The sequence below is a fragment of the Zingiber officinale genome, chromosome 11B (assembly GCF_018446385.1).
Source record: "Zingiber officinale cultivar Zhangliang chromosome 11B, Zo_v1.1, whole genome shotgun sequence".
In the NCBI taxonomy this organism is placed as follows: Eukaryota; Viridiplantae; Streptophyta; class Magnoliopsida; order Zingiberales; family Zingiberaceae; genus Zingiber; species Zingiber officinale.
The window spans coordinates 53,959,233-53,986,884 of record NC_056007.1 but is presented as its reverse complement, the minus strand read 5'-3'; the positions used below and the strand labels follow the sequence as shown (position 1 = coordinate 53,986,884).

General features: G+C 40.5%; 1 protein-coding gene across 1 annotated transcript; it reads left to right on the top strand.

Moving 5' to 3' along the window:
- Window positions 1-27,476, top strand: LOC122034338 (short-chain dehydrogenase TIC 32, chloroplastic-like). The gene is made up of 8 exons (XM_042593546.1): window positions 1-195; window positions 286-517; window positions 648-727; window positions 1,261-1,414; window positions 1,590-1,668; window positions 12,135-12,219; window positions 25,339-25,385; window positions 27,077-27,476. Exons 1-8 carry the CDS (start codon window positions 90-92, stop codon window positions 27,233-27,235), a joined length of 942 nt encoding a protein of 313 aa, XP_042449480.1. The 5' UTR covers window positions 1-89; the 3' UTR covers window positions 27,236-27,476.
- Window positions 27,477-27,652: the final 176 nt, after the last annotated feature.

Sequence of the window (27,652 nt, the reverse complement as noted above, 5' to 3'; positions counted from 1 at the left end):
GACAGCTATGGTGTCTTAAAACCTTCGCTGTGAGTTGGGTCAACTCAAGGGTCGGCTGGAGGAAGAGAACGAAGAAGTAGAATAGGAAGATGTGGCTGTTTAGGTCGAAGGGACCATCGGGGTTCTCGTGGTCGTCCACCGCTGAAGAGGTCACTCGAGGTCTAGATGGGAGCGGTCTTAGCGCCATTGTCACAGGTCTGTAATGATTTGGGGTTGTTTAGTTTCTGGTACCGACGCCTTTTTTTTTTTTTAAATTTTTTTTTGCTTAAATGGCTGCTGTTGCAGGGGCTTCGAGTGGAATCGGTGCTGAAACCGCCCGCGTTCTCGCGCTGCGTGGTGTTCGTGTGGTCATGGCAGTGCGGAACATGTCAGCCGGTGCCACTGTGAAGGAGGAAATTTCCAAGGAAGTTCCATCTTCCAAGGTCGATGTGATGGAGTTGGATCTTTCTTCGATGGCATCTGTGAGGAAATTTGCTTCTGAATTCAACGCCTTGAATCTTCCGCTCAACATCCTTATGTAAGAAACTCTGCCCAATAAACCATTTTTTTTTTTTTTTTGTTGATAGGGTATTAAGTATTTTATTCTCTGACGTTTATTGAGCCAAATAATGACTTGATGGTTCTCATCTACTCGCTGTTATTGGAAGTAACAATGCAGGAGTGATGGCTAATCCATTTGGTCTTTCAAAAGATGGTATTGAGCTGCAATTTGCAACAAACCATGTTGGTATGAGTTACACTTCTTTCTCTACTATGAGAGTTTTTGTATAAAATTGAAGGCGACTTCAAATCTTCTCTTCCTATCAGTTGTGTTTCTATTCAGCTACTTCGATTCATCTTAACGATTTGCATGCAAATCTTCTCTTCTTATCAGTTATCTTTCATCTATGGAGCTTACCAAGGAGAATGCTTGCATAAACTTGAAAATGTTTCATTTATCATCATCTTTTTTGGACTTGTCTGTTTGCCTTTTGGGGGTATGACAGAGAAAGAAATTGGTTTTACTATCATGTGAATCTGACCTACAAAAAAGAAAAAAAATATAACACCAAGTTCTTGTAGAGAAGTTTACTGCAACTAATGAGTTACTTATTAGAAGGTGTCCATGAGACTTGTTCATATGTTAACTCATAGTTCTGTAGTAAAAGTTTAGTACTATGTTCTATTGTACATAATATTGTTGCAAGATTTCTCCTATTATGTGCTCTTCAGTTTGGTTTTGTCATCACACTGATACCTGAAACAATGGACTTTGTGCAGGCCATTTCCTTCTGACTTACCTTCTGTTGGACAATATGAAGAATGCATCTCGGACATCTCGAGTCGAAGGCAGGATTATCAATCTTTCATCAGAAGGCCATAGGTTTGCATACGGTGAAGGAATTCGTTTTGACAAGATAAATGATCAGTCAACGTATGTAGCAACTACATGTTCTTTCATATATTAACTTGTAATTTTTTACTTATTGCCATGGTTGCTTTCTTTCTCAACCTGCATTCTTGTTTCCTCTTTCTCTAAATTAAGGTTATATCCGAAAAGATAAAGCAATAACAAGTTCCTCATTGGTTTCTATTGTCATTCTTTGCAGATATAGCAGCATTGGTGCCTATGGTCAGTCAAAGCTTGCAAACATATTGCATGCAAATGAGCTTACGAAATGCTTTAAGGTATATTAATTAGAATAAAAGATGGGTATTAATTATGAAGGTATAATTGTAGTACGAAGTAGGTAAATGCTATAGGGAGTTTGTACTGGACATCTTACTTTTTAGTTGAGAGTGGTTGGCAATCGAGAAAGAAGAAATAATACTGAGATGGATGTTTTTGGTTATTAAACTGATTCAACAAAAAGATTTTAATTGAAAATTGGATAATAAGATGGCATTAATATGCCCAAAATCAATCTATAAATTCTGTAAGTTTATTATAGTCTAATATGTAAGGATGGGTAGAGTGAGACTAAAGTAACTTACATAATGGAAGTAGATCTACCTGGTTTATATATTTAATATAATCTGATAAACTCAATGAACTCTACTGTAAGAAAAAAAGTCAAACTAGTTGTATGTTACATGTCTCAGTTTTTTTCTTTAATTCATTATTCATGTGTGAGTTAGCAAGCACTCTAGTTGTATGTTACATGCTTTTCTCAATTTTTTCTGGGCACGTAGTTAGTTAATGTTCATCTTATACAGGATACCTATTTGATAAATGTTTGTAAGAAAGAGGGAGGGAGAGGGGGGAGAAAAAACTGTGGGAGTGAAATAACCAGTTTGTTGAAAATATGCATATATACATATAACACAAGGGAAATAAAAAAATAAGGTAAATTTCTCCATTCTTACTTAAGATTGAGTTCCTGGATAATGATAACTAAACTTTTCCACTTCTCTACCAAACTACTCAATCAAAAGTCAAGCAAGAGTCAGAGTTCAAATCCTCTCCAACCTTGGTTCACTCCAAGATTATCCACTCTGAATTTTCCTAACCAGATTGTGGATATCCAGACCAACTGATGCAACATTAAAATTGAATCAAGATTCTGAAATTGATGTGACACAGGATAACTATCTCACACAAAGAATCCCATACAAGGAAAAGTTTGCTAAGATTGAAAGCTGTTTACATGAGAGGGGAATATCTATTTGCTTCTTTGTGTGAGATAGTTATCCTTATGCCAAGCCAATTTTTAATATCAATTCTTTGTATGAGTTTCGATTTGATTTTAGTAATATCAATTCTTTGTATGAGTTTCGATTTGATTTCAGTGACACATCACCAGCAGCCACATTGATTTTTACTCTTAGATAATATGCTGTCTATTTATTTAGCCTTCCATTGAACTGTATCAAGCAATTTTGGCATTTGCTTGTGACCAGGTAGCCCAATGACAACAAATTACTGGACAGTATGAGCACTTCTCACACACTTAGGAAGTCCTGGTATTTATCACAATAACAAAAACTGATTAGTTTTGGGGACTCAAATTGAACTAAGAAATGAAGTGGTCCATCAAGAAAGAACTCTCTGTAAGAAATAACTCTCAGTAGTGAGAGAAAGAGAGGTTTGAGAGAAGCTCTCCCTAGGATTCCTTCCCTAGCTGCCTCCCTCTTCTCTCTAGTCCAGCTGCTTCTACAGAAAGTTGGAGAGGGCTCTGCTATTGATATCTTGCCGGGTCTAACAGAGTTCAGGTGAACGTCGGAGCTTCAGCAGGTCCAAGTTTGTCAGTAGATGAAGGGCAAGGTTTAAAATTTCAACCCGTGCCAAGGTTTAGGTCCTATATCAGAACGATACGGTTTTGGTACCGTATTGTACCTTACCGATTTAGTTTCGATATTTTTAAATATAAAATATATTAATTAAAAAATAAAATATTTAACATAAATATTTAAGAAATAAATAATATAAAAAATAATCTTTTAAAATAGGAAAAGACATGAAAATAGATAGATAGATAAATAAATAAATAATTTATTATAATTTTTAATAAAATAAATGAAATATAAAATTAATTAGATACTTTTATTAGGGTTTAATAAAGTTTCTTTAGATTATCCATATCATAGCTACGAGTTGATTAAAATAATTAACCTAGATTTTAATTAAAAAAAATTCGAAATCCGACACCACTCGCGAGCTGTGCGATTTCGACGTTGTCGCGCTCGCACGACCCCTCAGCAGCAGTGACTCCTCCGGAGTGGCCAGGGAGTCGCATGACCCTTCCGCGACAGTCGCATGGTCGCGCGACCCCTCTGCGGCGGTCGCGTGGTTGCGCGATCCCTCCGTGGAGACCGTACAACGCCTCCATGGTGGCCACGGAAGAGTTATGCAACCCCTCCGCTGCAGTCGCGGGGTTGCGCAACGCCTCCCACTTGTCGTGAGGCCTGGTGCCGCAGTCGTGCCTGTGTCGGTCAGCAGGCGGAACGAAATGTTTCGCCCATTTTGACCGGCTCAGCATGGTATTTTAAACACGAGTGAAGGGGAGACTCTGGTGTGGGTTTTCCGGACGAACAGAATACTGGGTGCTAGGGGAACAGAGGTTGAAGTGAGGGAGTTGGTGTGTTTCAATGGTCTAGAATACTCCAGCACAGGTAAGTGATTCCTATTTCTAGTTTTGTTTTTCAACTGGAGTTGCATGTCCTGATCCAATCGGGAAAAAAGGCTGCGAGTCGAAGTTCTCCAGCAGCCTGGGAGGTGCAACCCTCAAATTGCAAGCGGAGGAATTCCTAAGTTTTCAGGAGGTTGCACAAGGGGGAGACTGAAGGTCTGCAGTGAAGGAAACCTTGAGTGTGTCGGTCACCTTGAGTGAGTACGTGTGCTGAAATTTCCAGTTCTAAAGGGGATGAGGATAAAGTTGGGGAAGAACATAACCAGAATGCACAACATATCACCGATGAAATGCTAGGCAGAAATACTGGGAAATCTGGACTGAACCCTTGGCTAAAGGGCAGTTCGGTGCACGAAGCTCCCGCCATGCGGGGTTCCGGGAAAGGATCCATTGTACGCAGCCTTATCCTGCTTTTTGCAAGAGGTTGTTTCCAGGATTTGAACCCGTGACCTTTTGGTCACATGACAACAACTTTACCGTTGCGCCAAGGCTCCCCTTCAGGACCCTTGGCTGAATTTAAAAAAAAAGGGCAGCCCAGTGCACGAAACTCCCGCTATGTGGGGTCTCGAGGAAGGATGCATTGTATGCAGTCTTACTTTGCTATGTGCAAGAGGCTGTTTCCAGGATTCGAACCGGTGACCTTTTGGTCACAAAGCAATTTGGCTGAATTTATTCAAGGATAATAGGCAGCCACAACTACTAAGTAGAGAATTTCTTTCGTTGAAGTTCTAGTCTCATAAGTTGGGAAGCCATTATATTATGATATGTTGACACATACTAAGGAGAATTTCTTTTTCCTGAGTTTTGGTAGAGGTGGATGCTTCAAAGGCACTTGTTCGGAACATGAAAGTGCAGATGCTTGATGGTGTATTGGACCAGTGTATTCTATATGAACATGAGCGAAAGGATTGTAATCATTGCAAGATGCTGGGGCATAATAGGGTGGATGTCTTAGACTCAACCAGCGGGTGGTTAACAGAGCTGAGAAAAGGCCAAGGACTGCTTATTAGCAGAAATCTTTCAGCAGCTATCCTGTGGCAATTACGACCCCCAACACCAGTAAACAAGGAGCTCAGTTGCAAGAGGAAATGGTGGGTTCAATGGAGATCTTTGTTGAACCATTAGATGTGCAACAGAAGACTGCAGAGGGGACCAAAAACGTGGAGCCCAGTAACAACAAATATGGCTGATACGGCTACTGTATCAACTATCTGAATGGCTGAGCAGCAGCAATGAGGACAACAGGTTAACACACAGGAAGGGGCTAGGAAGGAGATGGAGAGGACAAGGGTTTGTGGAAGCTCCTAAGAAGATAATTAACTCTACTGCAGAACCGAAATCCAGAAGGAACAACCAGAAACTGCCGAGAGATGGACTCAAACAAAAGGGAAAGCAATATTATTACAAGGTCTACTTTGACAGCAGACTAGGAGGAGGGGCCAATGCCTCCTCATCTCTTAATGAAGTTTGCTTGCTGGAACATAAGGGGCTTTAACCAGCCCCTTAAACGAAATGGGGTTGTAAACCTCATTAAGTTACACAACATTGATGTCCTATGAGTTTTAGAGATCAAACTCAACCAAACCAAACTTCTACAACTCTTGCAAAACAAATTCAAGGGTTGGAATCAGGTGAATAACTATCAATAGACAAAAGGGAGGCTGGATCTTAATCTTATGGAACCCTAACACGATATTACTTGAGTTGTTAAATTCCTCCGTTAGGTTATATATTGTAAAGCTAATTGCTAGGTAACCTCTACTACTTTCCACGGTAGCTTTGTTTGTGGTTTCTACTCAACTGTTAGTAGGGGACCCCTATGGAGCAATCTACAAGTTTGGGGTATGATGTTGGATACCCCATGGATTATTTTGAGTGATTGTAATAATTTCACCTTCGTGAAATAGAAATTTAATGGTGTAGAGGTGACTGTGTACGAGACTAAGGACATCACCAAATGTTTCCTCTTGGTGGGACTAGTGGACATGGCCTCCGTGGGTTGTTTCTACACTTGCATAAATAGCTTGATTTGGTGCAAGCTAGATTGAATTATGGTGGATTCTCTCTCTATGGATGTAGGCGGAGATTTATGGACAAACAAGCTGGCTGATGTCTATTAGATCACTCACTAACTGTGCAAGCTAGACCAAGTTATGGTGGATTCTTTCTCTATGGATGTAGGTAGATATTTATAGACAAACAAATTGTCTATTGGCTGATGTCTATTAGATCACTCACTAACTATAGTGACCATGTTTCAACTAGAGGAGTATAGAAGAAGTCCATTCTAGTTCTTCAACATGTGGTGACCTTATTTCAACCAGAGGAGTATAGAAGAAGTCCATTCTAGTTCTTCAACATGTGGTGACCTTATTTCAACCAGAGGAGTATCGAAGAAGTTCATTCTAGTTCTTCAACATATGGGCGAAACATTTAGTTGGTTCAAGCCGAACAGAATCAAGTTAGGAATGACACTCGACACTATTCGTTATGGTTGATGCTAAAAGCATTAAAACGACCGTTGAAACAACTAAACAAGAATCATTACGACCACATCTCAGCACGAGCAAGAGTAACCCAACAACTATAGGTTGTTTAATAGAGGTGTCATGCAAAACCCCGTAAATTGTTGTTATAGAAGGAGGTTGCAACATTGCAGCAAAAGATGTTCACGCTGAGTGAAGTTGAGAGATTATTTTACTAGCAGAAAGCTAAATGCTATTACGTCAAGAGCATGCACCAAATTCCACAACCTAGTTGAAAGAAATGTAAAGCGTAATCACGTAGCTTTGGACGAGAGTTAAAAAAGAATACAAGGAATGCAACTTTCAAATGACGAGGTAGAAGAGTTTGATACCAAAGGAATTAACACTACGGTAATGGAAAATGAAAGTGAGTAATAACGTCACTTTCTAAGGTAATAAAGATAAAAAGGTAAGTGAACTACATAGCTTTGATTCCCCTCTACCACCCTAAGGTGATACGTAGACAATTTAAATAAGTGTAAACCCTTTTTAATATATTTTTTAAATTTAAAATATTTAAAATATTTTTTAAAATAAAAAGTAATAATCTTGAACTGTCGTGAACCGTGAACCAAATCGTAACCGACGGTTCTGAACTGTAAACTATAATTATCTTTGAAGTTCAACGGTTCCGAACAGTTTGATTTAAAATATTTTTTTAAATAAAAAAGTAATAATCTTGAATTGTCACGAATTGTGAACCGCACCGGCAATTTCGAATCGTGAACTTAACCACCTTTAAAGGTTAAGGTTAAGTGTCAACATTCTTACAATTGTCAAACCAATGATTCTCGAACAGTTAGTTATGAATTGTGATTGAGTCTAGAGCCAAGTAGGCCGAGTTGTCAAGTAGGGAGCAGGGTTGTCGGGCTAGAGGCAGGGTTGTAAGGCAAGCCGGGTTGCAAGGTAGAAAGTAGGGCTACTAGTCAGCCTAGGAGGCAAGGCTGTTGAGCAGATCGGCTATCAGAGAGGAAGCAGGGTTGCCGGCTGGGGAGGTGAGGTTATCGAGTAGGCCAGGCTGCTAGGTAGGAGCAAGGTTGCAGAACGGGGAGGTGTGTTGAGCACTACATGTGGTAGACGGTTTTCTTAAAATAGATTCATCCCATCTCTGATGATGCTTAAAGGTTCACATTGACGTCTGTTCCAAGGATGCAACTACTCAACCACGTTAGCAACTAAGCACTAACTACTTGTGACAAACTAAACAATATCTGAATGCTATCACCAGGAGAGCAAAGGAAGAGCTGCCAAGTAGGGCTGCTCGACAGGGAGGTGGAGAATGTGGGGGAAGGAGTTGCTTGTTGTATGGATTCTTCTCTTTTTCTCATCCTCTTTTCCCGTATTTTGCCCAAAGTGGAAGTCTCTTTTTATAAACTTGGAACCTTGGCAACCATTAATCCTACTGATTAGTGGTCATTACTCAACCATTTACTGCCTCAGCTAGTTGTTGATTAATGGCTGGACGGTTACAAGCCGGGTCGTTATAGGTAACGCTCGACCATTTTAGGTCAGCTATTAATATGTCCGCTACACATTTGAGGCCGGCAGAAGAATAGTCTGAGTAGCAAAACAGTGGTTAGGTTGCTTTGGGCTTTCTTTTTCTTTGACGGGTTGACATTCAATGCGGGCAAGTCATGCTTGCATACGAGTCAATTGATTTTAGTGCAATTTGGGCCCTAAACCTTGACAACAATTAATCCTACTGATTAATGGTCATTACTAGCTATTTACTGCCTCAGCTAGTTGTTGATTAATGGTTGGACGGTTATAGGCCAGGTTCTTATAGGTCAATTGATAATGTCTGACCATTTCAGGTTAGCCATTAATATGCCTGTTATACATTTGAGGCCATCAAAGAAAAGTCTGAGTAGCAAAATAGTGGCTAGGTTTATTTGGGCATTTTTTTTCTCTGGTTGACATTCAATGCATGCAAGTTACGCTCACATACGAGTCGATTTTAGTGCAATTCGAGCCCTGAATTTGTGCAAATAGGCATGAGAAAGCCTCTCATCCATACAAATTCACAACATCTACAGTTGTGATTCAATATAAACGAGCCATGTTGCTCCAAAACTCTTGATGTGAGACTAAACTTCTATTCACATTGGAGCTCATTTCATCCATTTTCTCGTTCACTTTTCTAACAGAAACAACTAAACAAGGAACATTATGATCACATCGTAGCACTAGCAAGATAAGTAACCCAACAGGTTGTTCAAAAGAAGTGTCATGCGGAACTAGGTTGTTCAATAGAGGTGTCATGCAGAACCTGATAAACTTTTGCTATAGGAGGTGGTTGCAACATTAGGACAAAAGATGTTTATGCTGAGTGAAGCTAAGAGATTATTTAACTAGCAAAAGGCTACATGCTAGCAACAAGTGCACCAAATTCCGGTCGAAAAAAATGCGAAGCGCAATCACCTAGCTTTGGTTTGTAAGGATGATGGAACACAAACACAATCACAATAGGAGGTTGCAACTGGATTTGTGGCTTACTATACGACTTTGCTGGGCTTAGAAGTTTCCAGTGACCATTTTGAACATAATGTGGTGACCTCGAGAGCCACTATATCACGACTACAAATTGAATCCTTAATCAAGCTCATCATGGATGAGGAAATAAGGGTTGCTTTGTATGGCATTGGTGATGACAAATCACCAAGGCTGGATGCATTCTCTTTATGTTTCTTTAAGAAGGCTGGGGAGATAGTTGGATCACACTTCATCAAAGTTGTCATGGAATTCTTTATAGCTAATTCACTGTTGAAGCAAACTAACCACACCGAGATTGTGTTAGTGCCGAAAATGAGCCATGCTCAAAAAGTGGAGGATTTCAAACTCATAACTTGCTACAATGTGGTTTACAAAGTCATAACTAAGCTGCTTTATGGTAGGCTAGTAGAGGTTGTAGACTCCCTAATAGGGAGCAACATAGCTAATAATATGCACTTGACCCAGGAGCTGTTGTGACATTGCAGTAGGAAGTGAATTTCTCTAAAATACATGATTAAGGTTGTCTTGAGAAAAGCGTATGAGTTAGTCAATTGTGAGTTTCTGCTGAAGGTCATGCTAGGCATGGGGTTCCCCAACAAATTCATCAAATGGGTGGAGTGTGTGTCACCAGTCTCCTACTTAGTTAAGATGAATGCTATATTGTATGGTTACTTCAAAGTGAAAAGGGGACTTTGAAAGCGAGATCCTTTATCATTGTGTCTATTCGTTCTGTGTATGAACTACCTATCTAGACTCTTAAATCTGAGGGCTACAAACTCCGAGTTTAACTACCATCCAAAATACTGGCTTTTGCAGATGATTTGCTTCCTATGTTGTGAGGGGATAACACTTCAGTGGGTTTCATTCTACAGAGTCTAGTGAATTTTGGAGATTCTTTAGGGATGAATGTGAATGTGATGAAGTCAGCCATCTATATAGTGGGCATAATTGGTTCTAGGGACATGTCACCTTTCAGATATCTAGGTATGCCACTTGCTACAACAACAAAAATTATGAATTATGTGCCGCTCGTGGATAGAATAACTAGCCTCATCAATGCATGGACTAGTAGAAGTCTCTTACGCTGCCAAAGCTGAGTTCATATGGGTAGGGTTGCAAGGTATGGGATGCCCGTGGCTGCCTATTTTCCCGATTCTAGCAGGAGTCATATCTAAGATTATTAGACTATGCAAACTATTCTTATGGGAGGTGAGGAAGTCATTAGTGGCATGAAAGGACATGTGTTGTACTAAGATGGGGGGACTCAACTTTCGGGACTCCAGGAGCTGGAATATTCATGCAAAGGCTAAAACAAAATGGGCAAGTAGATCAATGAAGTATACCTCCGCTCTCAATCGTTGTGGGAATAACAACTGTGAAAGGAAGACTTGTCACTCTTCAAGTAGTTAGTTGGGATTTGAAACAAAATTCTGATGTGTATAGGTTCTGAAAGTTCAACAATACACCTAACTAGTTGGCACACGGATGCCAGATTGAGCATAACGAAAGCTTATTAGGGCCAGTTGCAAGTGTATGAAACTGATCTGGAGTCCCTGCATTCTGCTGAAACATTCTTTCATCCTCTTGTTAGGGGTGAGATGTAGGCTACTTATTGGGACTGTTTAACCTACCAAGAGACAGTTAGGATGTGCCAGGTCTGTAGCTCAGAGCTGGAAGCTCTAAACCATTTATTTTTTGGCTGTGCGTCCAATAAATTCATCTTGGGCCACATACGGGGAAGATTGGGCATCACTCGACAAATGACGAAGTGCTATGAAATGGTTGCTAATGGAAACTTGGGGAATGACTTAGTGTAACTGGGCAAAGTAGATAGCTTTTGAATGCACGGTATACCTATTATGAATGACTCAGAACAAAAGGGTCTTTGAAGGGGTGGTTTGTTCAACGGATTGCATCATCTGCATGATTAATGTGCATGTTTATAAGATTTTGTTTATATTGTACCCTAAAGTTCAAGTGTTACATGAACGATGAGTAGTTGGTGAGCGAAGAGTTTGAGAGAGGTTGCCACACTCACAGCATATGTATATATTAGGGCTGAACTGAACATTGGTTCATTGTGCATGTTTTGTTGATGATAAGTTTGCATGTTTTGTTGATGAATGAAGTTTACATTTACAGATTAAGAGGGTGTTTGGCTAAACTTATTAAAAACAACTTATAAGTCCATACAGCTTATAAGTTGTTTTAGGAGCTTATAAGTTGTTAGGTCTTATTTTAAAAATAAGTTGTTAAAGTGTTTGGGTGAACTTATTACAATCAACTTAAAGATATTGATGTGTTTGGTATTATAAGATCTTTTTATTAATAAAATTACCAAAAAGGGTACAATACTATTAATAGGGGGTTTTGAGATTTTTATTAATAGAGGGTTTTGGGCGAATTTCTGTACCGGGGGAGAGAAAATTAGAAAGACGCGTTGACGGAGAATATGACACAACGTTGGAAGAAAAGTCGACGGAGATAAAAAGATATTAGGCTTATAAAAATTTATGGAGGATAAGATGGGGATTTATGAAATTATATAAGGATACTTTAGAGAAATAAATTATTAAAATAAGATCTTTTTTAAAAAAGTAGTCTCCCATACTTTTTTAAAAACAACTTATAAGCTTCAAAACAACTTATTTTGATAGCTTATAAGCTGTTTGAAAAAAAATTTACCAAACAAATTTGAAGAGCTTATAAGCTCCAAAATAGCTTATAAGCTGTTTTAGAGAGCTTATAAGCTCAGCCAAACACCCTCTAAATAAAGAAAATAATATACGTTGATATTTCATATTTGTGCAAAAGGAGTTACTAACCTTCAGGTATCCAAGGTTTTTGCTGTTTAATACTGACATGACATTTGTTCATTGTCATAAGTACTGATTGCTTTACTTTAAGCAATCATCACAAATAAGTGCTGATTGCTTTACTGCCATGACATTTGTTCATTTTCGTAAGTACATTTAATACATACTGATTGCTTTACTTGATTCATCAGGAAGAGGGTGTGAACATAACTGCTAATTCACTTCATCCTGGATCAATCGTCACAAATCTTCTACGTTACCACAGTTTTATTGATGGTAATAAAAATAATAGCACTACAGTTAATCAGTGATTCTTTCAATAATTTTTTATGTCAGCTAATAAACTTCTTTACCCATGACTTACTAGTTGGCGTATGTTTCACCAAATTATTTCTCTGTATATGCCAGGCTTGGATTTATTTTTTTGCCTTTCCTTTTTCTTCTCATCATTAAACCTTTTAGTCGCTGCCAGGAAATTGGACATTCACATTCCCATGTTAAATGCTTGTGCACCAGTAGTTACCAGATGCTCATTTCACCAAGTGGGTCATCTATTTCTACCGATCATCTCCTTATATTATCATGTCTAAATAGTTACTGTCCCAAATTAAAGCTGTATTTCAAATTTATATGATTGATTTAGCATTTCCATGTTAAGTTTGGATAGTGAATTCCCTCATTAACACCTCCAGTGTGTGGGTGCGAAGTCAGCATAAGATAGAGAAGGCTTCTGTTAGCCTTGACCACTGATAAATTATGTCAGGTGATATGGCAGATGATGTGGGCCCTCAAAGTCAGGTCAAAGTCCAGAAGGGGGACTGACATGGTGGTCAAAGTCAAGAAGGGGTTAACATTCGGGCCAGCGCAGTCGATCATCTCGGCTGAGTGGTCATCTGATTGGACGGTCGGGTACCAAGTTCCTCAATACTGACGAAACCCCGAGTTGAGTCCTCAGCGTCACTCGGGATAACAAAGTCAACTATTTCGGCCGGGTGATCTAGCCGATCGGATCATAGAAGAGATTAGGTCGGTTTGCCAGCTAAGTATGCTAAGGGCCTCTCAACCCAACGACCTAATGTACCTCTTTGTCGTTTTGTGCGATAAATGTTAGAGAATCAAGGGAATATTGCACTAGAAGTTTCTATCCTGCAACATTCAAAGATTGCTTGTTCATTTTAGGAAAGATGTCAAAGCATTATGGCATGTTCTTTTTTGGCAATGCATCAAGATTCGTGCACAGAGGAAACAGTAACACTATAAAAGGGGTCTCTATTTACGGACACAGGTACGTGAACACTATGCATACGCTACATTACACATCCACTATTCATTGTCTTCTATGCGATCGGTCACTAACTTGATCGTCAGAGTGCCTGTACTGGGATCCTTCCCTGGCTTGGTTGTTGACCCTTTTTTTTGGACACGCAAGACCGCTCGTAGTGATTTTAACTCAGAGTCTTCGCACGATCAATAGTAGAGCCACCTGCCCAGTACGCCATTTTTCCTGCTTTCAGATAGGATTAAATTTGACACCGTATGTGGGAATCTTCACCTGAATCTGAAACGTGGAGATGGAAGAGATTGGACAACTCACTACCGTTACTTTGTTGAACAAGACTTGGAGTTGCTAGTAGCCTCACGAGCGTAGAGGCTCATGCAACAATAACAACCAACAATTGGGGGTCCTTTGCCGAACGACCCGACTGTATCAATGACAAGCACTCATACTGAGCGAGGGACACGAGTGGAAGGGTCGACCGGGTTCCAACTGATTCCTCCTCCGGTCGGATTTGTATAGGCGCTTGCGTTGCCAATCAGCTTGCCACCCATGTCGCCCTCCCCTCTCGCGTATCATAAGTCACTGTTCCGCACGCCATTCGATGATATGGGCTAAGCGGAAAGGCCTCAAGTATTATTTCCTGGAGATGCACTTGCTCGGGACCTTCGAAAGGGAAAAGCTCCCAATGGCTATTGATCCCCCGAGCAAGTTATATGTCGTTCTCTCAAGAAATATTAGAAGATAAACTGTCAAGTCATTTTCTACTCTTGTCGATCGGAGAATATGGAGGAGCAACGGACCTGGAAGATCACTTCTTCAAATTTGAGAATGCAACTATCCTCCATTAATACACGGACGGAGTTAAGTGCCGAGTATTCCTTACCACCCTCTCTGGCTCGATACCAAGATGGTTCAACCAGCTCCCAGCCGAGTCCATTTGTTGCTTCAAGAATTTTCGCATGGCATTCCTCCATCACTTCGCTAGCAGCCACCAATACCACAAGACTACTTTGAGCTTATTTTTCCTCTTACAGAGCCAAGGAGACATTGATGACATACATTAAAAGGTTCAACCAAGTGACTATGGACGTTCTCTCAGCTACTTTGGAGATCTTAGCGAGTGCTTTCTCCCAAAGGCTTATAGATGGTGATTTCTTTCAATTCCTCATCAAGAAGCCTCCAAGAGACTTCGACCACCTACTCGGACGAGCAACCAAGAAGCTCAGTTCGCTCGGAAAAAAGAAGTGGCAGCCCTAACTCCAGTTTCTATTCCCGTGTGTTGAGCTCCTCCTGCTCTCCCACCTATAGGGCACTGATCGGGTCACCCGTCATATCACCACAAGCAAAGGCTGAACGCAGTCCAGCATGTAGAGGCTGAGCGGACGTGATTTGCTGAGCCTCACGATGGACTCTAATGTTTTGCACCTACCACCGGGCGGGGACCCACAATATAGAACATTGTTATCAATATAACTAAGAGATGCACCGAGCGGCCAATCAAGGGTTTCTCTAGCGCTCCCTTCCCCCAACCATCAATGTCATCGTCGTTCGAACGGACCTCCAAGGCGAAGCCCTGAAAGGGCCGATTAGAATTAGCAGCCACGTTAGCAAAGAAATGATCGGGCCCAAGGCGAAGCCCTCGTCAAGCCACCACGCCAACCTACCCGAGAAGAAGAAAATCGTGGCAACGCCGCCTGGGGTGATATTGGTATGATAGCTGGCGGCCCGACCGATGGTGATTTCAATCAAGTCAGGAAGTTACATGCCCGCCGATTAGATATTCATGTAGTTGGATATAGCCGGGAGCAAGTGTAGGGGCCATAACTCAGTTTCGGTCTCAAAGACTTGGGGGGTGGAGATATCCCATGAGGACGCTTTAATCATTAAGGCTATTATAGCCGACTATAACATACATCTCACTTTCATTGACACAGGGAGTTCTGTTAACATCATTTTCAAGAAGGCGTTCGAGCAGCTGCAAATAGATAAGAGCGAGCCATTGTATGAGTTCACTAGCAATGAAGTACAGCTGATCGAACAAATCTGATTGACTATCTCTTTAGGAGAAGAGTCCTTGCTGAGGACTCGCCGATTAACCTTTATTGTGGTGGATGCGCCTTCAGGTTACAATGTAATTCTGGGCTAACCGACGCTGAACAAGCTCCGAGTTGTCGTCTCTACATTCTGTCAGAAGATTAAATTTATGACTCAGTCGGCGAGGTAAGAGGAGATCAACTAGTAACATGTAAGTGCTATGTGGATGTAGTGGAGACTGAAGCTCGCATAGTCGCATTGCTTGGAAGACTCAGCGAGTGGAAGTTAATGCCATCCAAGAAGCTCCCCTGGCATTGGTTTATGAAGAAAAGGAAGAAGTGCAAATTCACCCCGATCGACCGGAGGCCACTACTCAAGTAGTAGCCGATATGAGTTTGGAACATAAAGCTGAGCTGATTGTGTGTTTAACACGCAATGATGATGTCTTTGCCCGGATGCCTCAAGAACTTACGGGTATATCACCAATAGTAATGTGCTCCATGTCCGATCGGATGCTCGACCGATCAAACAGAGGAAGTGAAGTTTTGGGGCCGAGCAAAACCAAATCATCCGAGCGGAGGTGGACAAACTACTAAAAGCCGGACACATCCGTGAAGTACAATTCCTGAGCTGATTAACAAATGTGGTGTTGGTGTCTAAGCTCGAGAACAAATGGTGAGTTTGTGTGGATTTCAGGGATCTAAACAAGGCATGCCCAAAAACTATTACCCTCTGTTGCGTATCAACCAGGTGGTGGACTCAACTTTTGGCTGTGAGTTGATATGCATGCTGGATGCATATAAGGGATACCACCAGGTCTTTCTAGCTAGAGAAGACTAAGAAAAGGTTAGCTTTATCACTGCTAAAGAAACGTATTGTTATAACGTTAAGTCGTTCGGATTAAATAATGCAAGGGCAACATATCAACTGCTTGTGAATAAAGTGTTCCAAAAGCAGATCAGTAGAAACATGGAAGCGTACGTGGATGATATCCTAATTAAGTCTCTCCGAGCAATCGATATAGACATAGAGGGGACATGCCGAATCCTAAGAAAGTATAGACTCAAGCTTAACCCTAACAAATTCTTATTTGGGGCCAAAAGAGGACGCTTCCTTTGCTACATCGTGATAAAACGGGGAATTAAAGCCAACCCAAGCAAGGTACGAGCTCTCCGAGATATGACCCTGCCTCACAATCTAAAGGAAACACAACACCTGACTGGACAGATCATGACTGTATCTTGATTCATCTCAAGATCGTACGATTGGAGTCTACCATTCTTCAAAATACTTTGTCGAGCCACCAAATTCTATTAGGATGTTGAGTGTGAAAAGACGCTAGAAGAGCTCAAAGATTATTTGTCCGCTTTATATATACTTGCAAAGCCCAAGGTTGGTGAGCCACTCTGTGTATATACATGGCCACCATTGAAAGTGCCGTTGGATCGGTGTTGGTGAGGCAGGATAGCAAGGAGCAATAATCTGTGTATTTTTTAAGTCATTTATTAAAAGATGTCGAGTGTCGCTATACCGCACTTGAGAAGTTAGTGTGTGGACTAGTTTTAGCCGCTTGGAGTTGGTGCCCTTACTTTTTGTTGCACGTAATTATTGTATTAACCAAGAGTACTCTTGGACGAATGCTCATCAATCCGGAAGCTTCTGGAAGATTGATCAAATGGACCACTGAACTCAACGAGTATGAAATACAGTTCCATCCTTGAACGACCATCAAAGCTCAATCCTTAGTCGATTTTGTGACAGAGATACAAAACCCCAAGCTAGAAGAGATTTGAAAATTTTATGTGGACGGATCGTCCACTCGGTAAATAGAGTCGGGATTCTTTTGATATCATCACCTTGTGAAAACCGGATGCAATTGTCTGTTCGGCTAGAGTATCGAGTCACCAACAATAAAGCAGAATATTAATAGCCGGTTTGCAAGAAACAAAGCATGTTGGAGCTTCCTGAGTCCTGATATACTCGGGCTCTTAGTTGGCCGCTCAGTAGTTGTCGGGCAATTTTGAGATTAACAATGATCGACTAAGGTTATATAAGGAGGCATTTGAGAAATTAAAGGTAGAGTTTCAAGAGGTGACATTATAAAAAATTCCTCAAGCGGAAAACTATAAGGTAGACGAGTTAGCAAAGTTGGTTAGTTCTTTAGTGCCTTGGACTCTTGATAAGCCTATGAAGCACACATTGCTGATGTACTCACATTAAAAGGCAGGCTGAGTTAGAATTACAGAGCGACTAGAGAGTGCCGTTAATTTGATTATTTTAGCAAGGAATTTTATCAGTCGACCGGGAGCAAGCACGTATGATCAAGAAGCGGGCCCGTCATTTCACATTGGTGGGTGACCACTTATACAAGAGAGCCTTTTCTCATCCTTTGCTCAAGTGCATCGGACCAGATGATGTACAGTATATTCTCCAAGAGGTGCATTAAGGTTTATGTGGAAGTCACCTGGGTGGTCGGTCACCCACTCGGAAGATTCTGCTCGCTGGGTATTTGTGGCCCACTTTGCAAGCGGACTCAGCTCGGCTAGTAACTTGCTTATCATGCCAAAACTCCAAAACATTCCGCACCACCCTATAGAACTATTGAAGACCTTAGTTGTTTCCTGCCCGTTTGACCAGTGAGGTATGTATATCGTAGGGCCTCTTTCAATGATGCCCAGTTAGAGAAAATTTCTCCTAGTAGCTGTAGATTATTTTTTCTAATGGGTGGAAGCCGAGGTGTTAGTTAAGATAATCGAGCGGATGGTCATCAAGTTCCTGTGGTAGAATATTATATGTTGGTTATGTATTCCTTACAAGCTCGTCTTGGACAATGGAAGACAATTCCAAGAACGAAAGATCCAAGAATGGTGCTCAAGTTATGACATTCAACAAACGTTTACCTCCATGGATTATCCTCAGAGCAATGACCAAGTAGAAGTCACTAATAGGGAAATCATCAGAGGGCTCAAAACCAGGCTCGATCATGTTGGAAGAAGTTGGGTTGATGAATTGCCTAGTGTGTTGTGGGCTTATCGCTCTACATCGCAGGAGGCCACGGGTGTATCCCCTTTTCACCTAGTTTATGGTGGAGAAGCAATCGTACCATTGGAAGTTGGCAATGAGTCCGATCGGAGATAATTATACAATGAAGATAATTTCGGTCGGCGCCTGATGGAGCTCGATCTGGTAGACTAAATCAGAGATAAAGTAGTTGCTTGGCTGATGTCGTATCAACAGAGGATGAAGCAAAACTACAATCGAAGGGTCATTCTAAGATTTTTTCAGTAGGTGATTTAGTTTGGAAGCGGGTCAAACCGGTCGGCGATATCAGCAAGTTGGAACTACAATGGGGCGGATCGTACAGGGTGGTGCAAAAGCTCGCCGTGGGTTCCTATTATCTCCAAGATGCTGAAGAAAAAATCTGGATAGATCATGGAGTGCGAATCATTTGCAGCCTTATCGGGCTTGAGAGTATGCCTGTACTAAATTGGTATATCTTGTTGAAAATTTAAGCTTAATGAATGCAGACAAACTTAAGTCCCAAACTTTCATGCCATTTAAGGGTGTAATCGAGCTGAGCCGAGCCGAACTCTTGAATGTTTGAGTTTGACTCGTTTATAATCGAGCCGAGCTCGAGCTTTGTTTAACAAATATATTCATGGCCCACAAGCTTATTCGAGGTTTTATTGAGCCTAAACGAGCTTAATAAATATAAATTATAAATTATAAATTTAAATATTCATTACAATTAAATTTTATATTTAGAGAAATTAAAATATTCTTATTAAAATTTATAATTTTATTCTAATAAATAAATTTAATATATTTGTCTATATTTTTCATAAGTAGAGTATAAAATTTATAAATTCAATATCAAAACTATTATTTTTTATTTAAAAGTTGATTCATGAGCTTACTAATGAACATGCTCACAAGCTAACGAGCCGAGTATTGTGAAGCTTGAGTTTAGTTTGTTTATTTTAACGAGTCTCATTAAACGAGCTCAAAAGATTTTTTATCGAATCGAGCTTTGAATAACTTATGAGCGGCATAGTTCATTTACACTCTAGTGTCGTTCGACCGAGTTCTAAGTTAGCTTGCTCTCATGCTCAAGTCCTAAACTTTCGTGCCGATCAGCTGAGTTATAAGTAAGCTTGCTCTTGCGCCCAAGTCCTAGATTTTCGTGCTGTTCAACCGAGTTATAAGTGAGCTTGCTCTTACAACGAAGTCCCAGACTTTTGTGCCGATCAACCGAGTTATAAATGATCTTACTCTCATAATGAAGTCCCAGACTCGTGTCATTTAGCCGAGTTATAAGTGAGCTTGCTTGCTCTCACGACCAAGTCCCAGACTATCGTGCCGATCGACTGAGTTATAAGTGAGCTTGCTCTCACTACTAAGTCCCAGACTCTCGTGTCATTTGGTCGAGTTATTTGTAAGCTTGCTCTCACGACCAAGTTCCAGACTTTCGTGTCGTTCGATCGAGTTATTTGTGAGCTTGCTCTCACAACTAAGTCCCAGACTTTTGTGTCGTTCGGCTGAATTATAAATGAGTTTACTCTCTCAACTAAGTCCTAGACTTTTGTGTCGTTTGACTGAATTATAAATGAGTTTACTCTCTCGACTAAGTCCCAGACTCTTGTACCGATCAACCGAGTTATAAGTAAGCTTGCTTTCACAACTAAGTCCCAGACTCTTGTGTCGTTCTACTGAGTTATAAGCGAGCTTGCTCTCGTACCTAAGTTCCAGATTCTTGCTCCATTCGATCGAATTATAAGTGTGCTTGCTCACGCGTCTAAGTTTGGTTCCAGGCTCTTGAGCCTTAGAGCATCCACAACCTACATTATAACACCCAGCACCTCATCAATAAGCATGGGGTCAACTGCCACATACTCATTATAACAACATATCTCTTTCACCTACATTCCTTTTAACATTAACCTGACAGTACACTCAATATTCTTAAAATTATATCATATTAAATAAATATATTTTAAAATATTTAAATTATTATTATTATTTTTAATAATAATCTTTTAAAAAAATAATTTTACTATATTTGATTTAATTTTTTAAATATATTTATTACTGTTTAAAAAAAGGAAAAAAATCAAAAAAAAAAGATGAGAGGGATGAACAATGTTCATTCCTCTTAACATTTTCCCCTCTCTCTCTTAATATTATAATACCCACTCACAATAGAGAGGGGTGTTAAATGGATATTATAATACCCATTTAACATCCCATTATGGATGCCCTTATAACTGAATTATAAGCGGGATTTCACCCAAGCATGCGATTCTCTAGCCTTCTGTTCGAAGTGTTACTTACATAGGCCGACCGCAATTCGAATATTACTTACATGGATTTGAGTAGGTGAAGTAACACTATGCTAAGGAAAATGACATAACATAAGATTAAGGAAAAAACTTCAAAGGCATTGGCAAAATACACAACAAAATATCATAAGTTCTCAAGTTTTTTACAAAGCCAAAGTAAAAATTTCTTATGAAGGTATCCAGCGAAGTCACGGAAAGCGTCGCCTGGAATGTTCTCCAAGATCTCTGGTGGTGTATGAAGTTCCTTGAGATGTCTGTCGTTAGATAGCCTCCCTGCCTTAGCTGCTTGATGGCCCCTTCTACTTTGTAGTCGAACATTTTGAAAGTCCGATTGGCAAGCAATACATTGAAATCCTTTGAGCGCCGATATTCTACTCTAAAAGCTTTTAGCCGTTTGGGCTCCCTTGCCTTGTAGTTTGCTAACTTGGCTTTCGAAGCTTCTAACTCGGCCTTTAAGGCTTCTAGTTTTGTGTTTTTTGCATCTACGACTTGCTGTTTCTCTTTGAGCTGAAGGTCTTTGACAGTAAGTTCGGCCGTTCAGCTGGTTTGCTCAGAGAAATGGGCAACCTCTGTTTCTTCGAGTTTCTTGGCAAGCACTCGGGCTTCTTTGTTTTTCAAGTCCAGGTCTTCTATGACTCTGATTTTTCAAGCATTCTCTGATCGGAGGCGAGCATCGAAAGTGTGTAACTATTTTTGGAGCCTTTTAATATCAAGCGCCTGGTCGTGCTCTTTATCTTTTTCTATTGTAAGAGTCCGCTCGGCTCTTAACAGTAGCTTTGGTCGTGCTTTAGGCCTTGAGAAGTGCTTGCTCCCCCGGTCAAGTCCTTCAAGTTTTGGTGTTCATGACTCAGCCTTGCTATTTTTTAGCACATAGATAGACCGACTACCCATAACTAGTAAAGAAAGGGAAAAGTAAAGAGAATGCATAATATTGTAAGGATCTTACCCTGGTGATATCTTGGGAAAACTGATCAGCAAGCTCCTCTGCGAGCTTTTGGTCATGCGGGCCCAAGAATCAGCCCAAGTCTGGGCTAGTGGGCCTTGCATTTTGATAGTGTGCTTGGGGTAAGTGATTCCGAAGAGCTGGTGGAAACCCACTTTTGCGAAGGTAGCCACAGCGTGGTGATAACTTTCTTTGGCATAGGCTATCCGCTCGACCCCTTTGCGATGGACTTGCTCTTGGACTTAGACTTGGGCGAGAAGGATATCTTGGACTGAGGAGGTACCGACTTGGTCGGAGGCGAGTAAGAAGGAGGCTGGTGCAGCAGGGATCGCCCCAGTCGGCAGCTCAGAGAGAGAGGGCGTCCGCTCAGACGAAGCAGGAGTGGGTTGATCGGCTGCAATTTCAAGAATGGCAGAGGTTGAGCTCTTTCCCCGCATAGATGTTGGATGCGCAGCCAGAGCTTTAGTGGAGATTTGCTGTGCGGGTGTGGCTGATTGAGCGGGTGTTTCTAATCGGCGGCTCTTGTGCCTATGCGTTGTAGTAATGGTTTAAGTGGCGAACTCAGAAGGAACCACCACAGGGCCTAGGAGGCAGCATTTTCTCTGTATTTGTAGCCGCGTCACTCCCCTTGACTCGGCTAGCATTTTCTTTGTCGGTCGGCTCCTCGGTCGGGCCGATCGGCAAAAAGCCCGTGATTGCCATCTCTTTGTCCCGCAATTTGGTGGAGTTCCCGAGACAAGCCTTCCACATCATTCTAGTTATTAAATAGAAAAGCAATTAGTTAGATTCAACAATAAAAGGAGGCCAAATTTCTCACCGAAGCTATCGGGTAGCCAGTCTCGGATGAGGCTTAACCCGAACATATACAGTACACCCTTCAGCAACAACTTATGGATATGAAATTTTTGACCAGACAGCTGAGAGGTACATCCAGCTCCCATTGTACATCCAGCTCGGGAGGGTTAGGCAATTCCATTTGCCAATCGGTCGGGAAAGCTACTGGAGTAACCGGGGTTAGATGTAGAAGTAGTGGGACTTTCATCCTTTGTTGGAAGAAGATATTTTATCAAAAAATACAGCGCTCACTCGGACTTGGAAGATGGAGACGCTCGGCTCGGACTTCTTTGGATAGTAGAAGTAATGAAAGATTCGGGTGTATAACGGGACTTGGTACAAACGAAACAGTACTATAACCCCGTACAGTAATATGATGGAATTAGGGGTCAACTGTTGTAAAGGGATGTGAAAGTAATTACAAATATCGATGAAAAAAGGGTGCAAGGGAAAACGATGATCGACAAAGAATTGGTCCTTGAAAAAAGTGAGATAGTCGGTCGGAGGGAGATTGGGATGGTTGTGGCTAAAGGGGATGATGATGTGATGGCAGGAGGGCAGATGGTAAGTGAGACGCATGTGGTCCACTTTCTCGCCATTGAAATCAGAGGTTATGGAAGTGGAGGCCATGAAACGAGAAGAAAGGTGAACGGAGGAAGCGAAGAAAAAGAACTTACGATGAAAATAAAAGACTTGAGCAATTGCCGACGATAACGAAGGGAGATGGAGAAGATGAAGAGCAAAACGTGAAAATGATGAAGTTGCGTTAGAGGGTAACCTTAAAAACGCTAGTGGTGGCATTCGAGAGTCGTCCGATCAAGGGGATGGAGAAGAAAGGATTAATCTGGATCGTTGAATTTGAACCGTTGAAAGTTACATTGAATCTCAACAATCACATGTCATTTTAGATATTCTTTTTAGCAGGCGTGCGACACGTGGCAACTTGATACATGCCATATTTATGAGGTATGGGAGGCAATAAGCAAGCTTATGATAAAAAGCGTGCTTATCATGTTCAGCATTAATAAGTGATATACCTTATTTCTGAGGCGCTAGAGTGACGTCAACTTGAGCCAAGCGATGATACAAAGAGTGAGCGTCGAGTCGGGGAACAAGGGAGTCCAGAAACACTAGCAGCTAAGTATAACATCAGTTTAAGCCAAACGACAGAACAAGGAGCAAACGTCTGATTGGAGGATAAGAGACACAAGCAACACAAGTGCCTATAGCCTCCTTCGACTAGAATTGAAGGGGAGACTTTATACGATAGATGATGTGGGGCCCCCGAAATTGGGTCAAAGTTTAGAATGAGGGCTGACATGGTGGTCAAAGACAATGATGAATCAACACTCGGGTCCAATGTGGCCGATCATCTCGGCCGAATGGTCATTTGATCGGACCCCTAGTTGGGTCGGGTCCCGAGTCCCTCAATACTGACGAAACCTCAAGCTGAGTAGCATCACTTGGGATAACAAGGTCAACTATTTCGACAGAGTGATCTAGTTGATTAGACCTACCTATGGTCCAATCAGGCAAGCTAGACACTTGGTCCAACCGAACTCTTTGGCCAAGTAGAGAAGCCAAGCAAAGATTGAGTCTCGGATAACATTCCTTAAATCTGACTTGGCTGCTTCTATAAGCGACATCCGATCGAACTACATAAGTGACTCGATCAGTTTGCCAGCTAAGTATGCTAAGGGTCTCTCAACCCAACGGCCTAACGTTCCTCTTTGTCGTTTTGTGTGACAAATGTTAGAGAATCAAGGGAATATTCCCTATGTCAGTTGTGCACTAGAAGTTTCTACCGTGCAACATGCAGAGATTGTGGGTTTATTTTGGGAAAAATGTCAGAGCATCATTATGACATGTCCTTTTTTGGCAATGCATCAAGATTCGTGCACAGAGAAACAGTAACACTATAAAAAGGGTCTCCATCTACCGAGGCAGGTACGTGAACGCTACACATACGCTACATTACATATCCCTTGTTTATTGTCTTCTACGTGATCGGTCACTGACTTGGACATCGAAGTACCTACATCGGGGATCCTTCCTGACCAGTTGCTGATGTTCTTTTTGACACGAATCACTCTGAGTCAATTTTTACCAACTCAAAGTCTTTGCACAATCAAAAGCAGAGCCACCTGCCTAGTATGCCAATTTTCCCGCTTTCAGACAGGATCATCAGGCATCCCATAACTTACATAATTGGTGCATGTTTAATCAAATTGTTTCTGTATTGACATGTTTGGGCCTATTTTTTTTCCCTTTTCTTTTTCTTCTCTGCACTGAAGCTTTTAGTCCCTGCAAAGAAGTTGGGCATTTACATTCAGTGAAAAATGCTCATGCACCAGTAATTACGAAATGCTCATTTTACCAAGTTGTCCGTCTATTTCTATCATATGCTTAAGTAGTTATTATAAAAGGATAGTTCGGCGCACGAAACTCCCGCCAATGCAGGTCCAGGGAAGGGTTTGTTTTATGCAGGCTTATCATGCTTTGCAAGAACTTATTTTTTCACAACTCAAACTCGTGACCTCTATGTCCCTAGCAATTTTACCGTGGCATCAAGACCACCTTCGCTTAAGTAGTTATTAGGCCAAATTAAAATCTGTGTTTCTAAATTCATATTATTATGCCAAATTAAAATCTGTGTTTCTAAATTCATATGATAGATTTTAAGTTCCAACAGTGAGTTTTCTCATTTAGCAGTGCAGGGCTCAAGCTAGAATAAGGTGACGAAGGTTTAAGTGTGACCTTAACTGCTCTCATAAATTATGTTAAATACCTCACAAACTGGGATCTTGAATATGATATCCTGGCATTATTTATTAGCCAAATGGCCTCAGTTAGAATTTAGTGGCAGCAAAGATTCATATAACCAAACACAAAATAGTTGCCAGACAGTTGTTTTTTCAAGTAATTGCCATTTCTAATTCAAGGTATTCTCTTTTGATCTACTGCAGCCATTGCTCGTACAGCTGGGAGACTAGTATTGAAGAATGTGCAGCAGGTAAAGTATTTTTATCAGATGTATGTATGCTTAATCCATTTTTGGTATATTCCCATGTTACTAGTTAGAATAAGGTGGAACGAGATTTCACCCATAAGACTAAACTAAGTCGTATTATTAAAAGATTTTCAATCTGGGTCAACTTTTAGGTAGACTTTCAGTGCTTAGGTTGTCGAATAAAGTTTTTATTTAAGTTATTAAATTATTATACTTTGATGACGGTTAGGTGTTGGATATTCATTATATTTGCTGATTATTTTCTTACGTACTATATCTGTATTTGATACATATCTCAATTCTCATATACCTCGGGTTCATAGTTCATTTAAACCAACCTCTTCATCTGTTTCAAAAGACCCTGACTTAATTTCCTTCATTCTGTTCCTTTGTCCCATTCATTGTGATGTTTATGTAAGGATTTATTTGTGTTGTGTACAAAACTTAGGGTTGATGGTCTATCTCTTTGAGCAGTCTTGTAAACAATGGTGAATGCTCTCTCTTGTTGCTTGGCCCTCAACTGCCATCTTTTCTTCCTATACTATTATCTTTCTTTCTTTCCTTGAATGCATATTTCATTGTGTGCCGTGTGTTCAAAGAATTTTCTCTTTGGTTAGTCACGCGGTGGCGAAAGCTATAATGCCATTCAGCTTTTTGTTAAGAGGTGTATATGAAAGGGAAGCTTTCTTCCTATGAAACGTGTTGAGGGGATCCATTGGTCAATCTCCTAGTGTCACCCCCTAAAAAGCTTGGGCATCATTGTCTTCCTTTCCATTTTTTCTCCTATGATGTGCTTGATGTGTCGGAGTAAATGATTTATAGAGTCTCTCTTCCCTAACTATTTATAAAAAAGTGATAAAATGCTTCTTGAATAATTGAATGTAGGAAACACACAGATGGGTATACAGTTCAGAGAGAGGCAGAATACAAAATTAAACCTTTTTAGGGAAAGAGATTATTATTTTTTAATTGTTCCTTTCTTACATCACTTCAGATATTTATTATAGTTTTCAAATTTCATTTTATTTGATAAAAGAGCAATCATTCTTCCTTCATTTTTATTAAATTAAGCTTTAGAAAGTACCACTTTGTGGTCCAGTTAGCACTAGGTGTCGGGCTTACGTCCATTAATCTTGAGTGATCTGTCCGGCTCCACGGAAGTTTTTCATCGGCCATCAAGATAAATCGAAAGTGCTTGTAGTGGACGGCCCATCGGCCAACATTCTTAGGCCACTCTCCCATTGAAGAAAATACATCTGTCAATGTGCCGAAGCTATAACTCGAATCTTAGAACCCTTGGGAAATCAGAAGCACGTTCCATGTTGGATTGCATATGCCCATCATTTTTGTTTCTTCCTAGATCCTTATCACTAGTGAGTGGATAGCGTAAGAGATAGAGAGGCTGAGCCAAAAAAAAAATGCCTTAGTCAAATTGATTTAATTAATTTAATTATTAATGGTAATATGACTTTTTATAGAATTCCATGGAGGGACAAAATTCATCCAGTAAAAAGATCAATTGTAATAAAACACTACTTAATCTTCTGATCAGCTTGATCAGCTATAATGCTTGCAACCAAGGGAGAACACGCACGCTAGTTGGTTCTCCATATTCGTAGAAGATACTCGTCCGTCTTTTGTTCGCGTTGACTTGCTGGTAGTTAATTCATTTGTTTGTTTTTATGATTTTACAGGGAGCAGCGACAACATGCTATGTCGCATTGCATCCTCAAGTGAAAGGGGTAAGTGGAAAGTACTTCAGCGACAGCAATCTAGCAGAGCCTAACTCCAAAGCCAAGGATATGGACTTAGCAAAGAAGCTCTGGGACTTCAGTGTTGGTTTGATCAGCTGATTTGTCATTTGCAATATACTCTGAGCCATGAACGCCGACATTAAATTTTTACATGAGAAAACATCTCAATATTCTTCAACACATTGTTGTTGTCCATTGATGAATGACTGTATTACAAATGTTGAACGAGATTCATGTGTTGCGTAAACTATACTTTGCCTATTTTCTCAATTTGGAGAGTCATGTTTCTCAATCAGAAGTTTTTTCAAGTAATATAAGAATCTTTATTTTCTCATTCTAATTAGTAATTACTGATTGTAATTGATTTTTTTTTTATTATAGATTATGAAGATGGATCTTTGGGCACATTATTTGTTAAAAGAAGTTAAATTGTACATTTTGGAAGCATTTTTTTTTTTTGTTGAGAATTTGTAACCCTATATGACTAAAACCTTATGAAAAGTTGATGTACTCCCA

Coding starts and splice junctions, on each gene's coding strand:
- LOC122034338 (XM_042593546.1), top strand. CDS start 90: ATGTGGCTGTTTAGGTCGAAGGGACCATCGGGGTTCTCGTGGTCGTCC. Junction 196..285: donor TCTTAGCGCCATTGTCACAG/GTCTGTAATGAT, acceptor CTGCTGTTGCAG/GGGCTTCGAGTGGAATCGGT. Junction 728..1,260: donor ATTTGCAACAAACCATGTTG/GTATGAGTTACA, acceptor GACTTTGTGCAG/GCCATTTCCTTCTGACTTAC.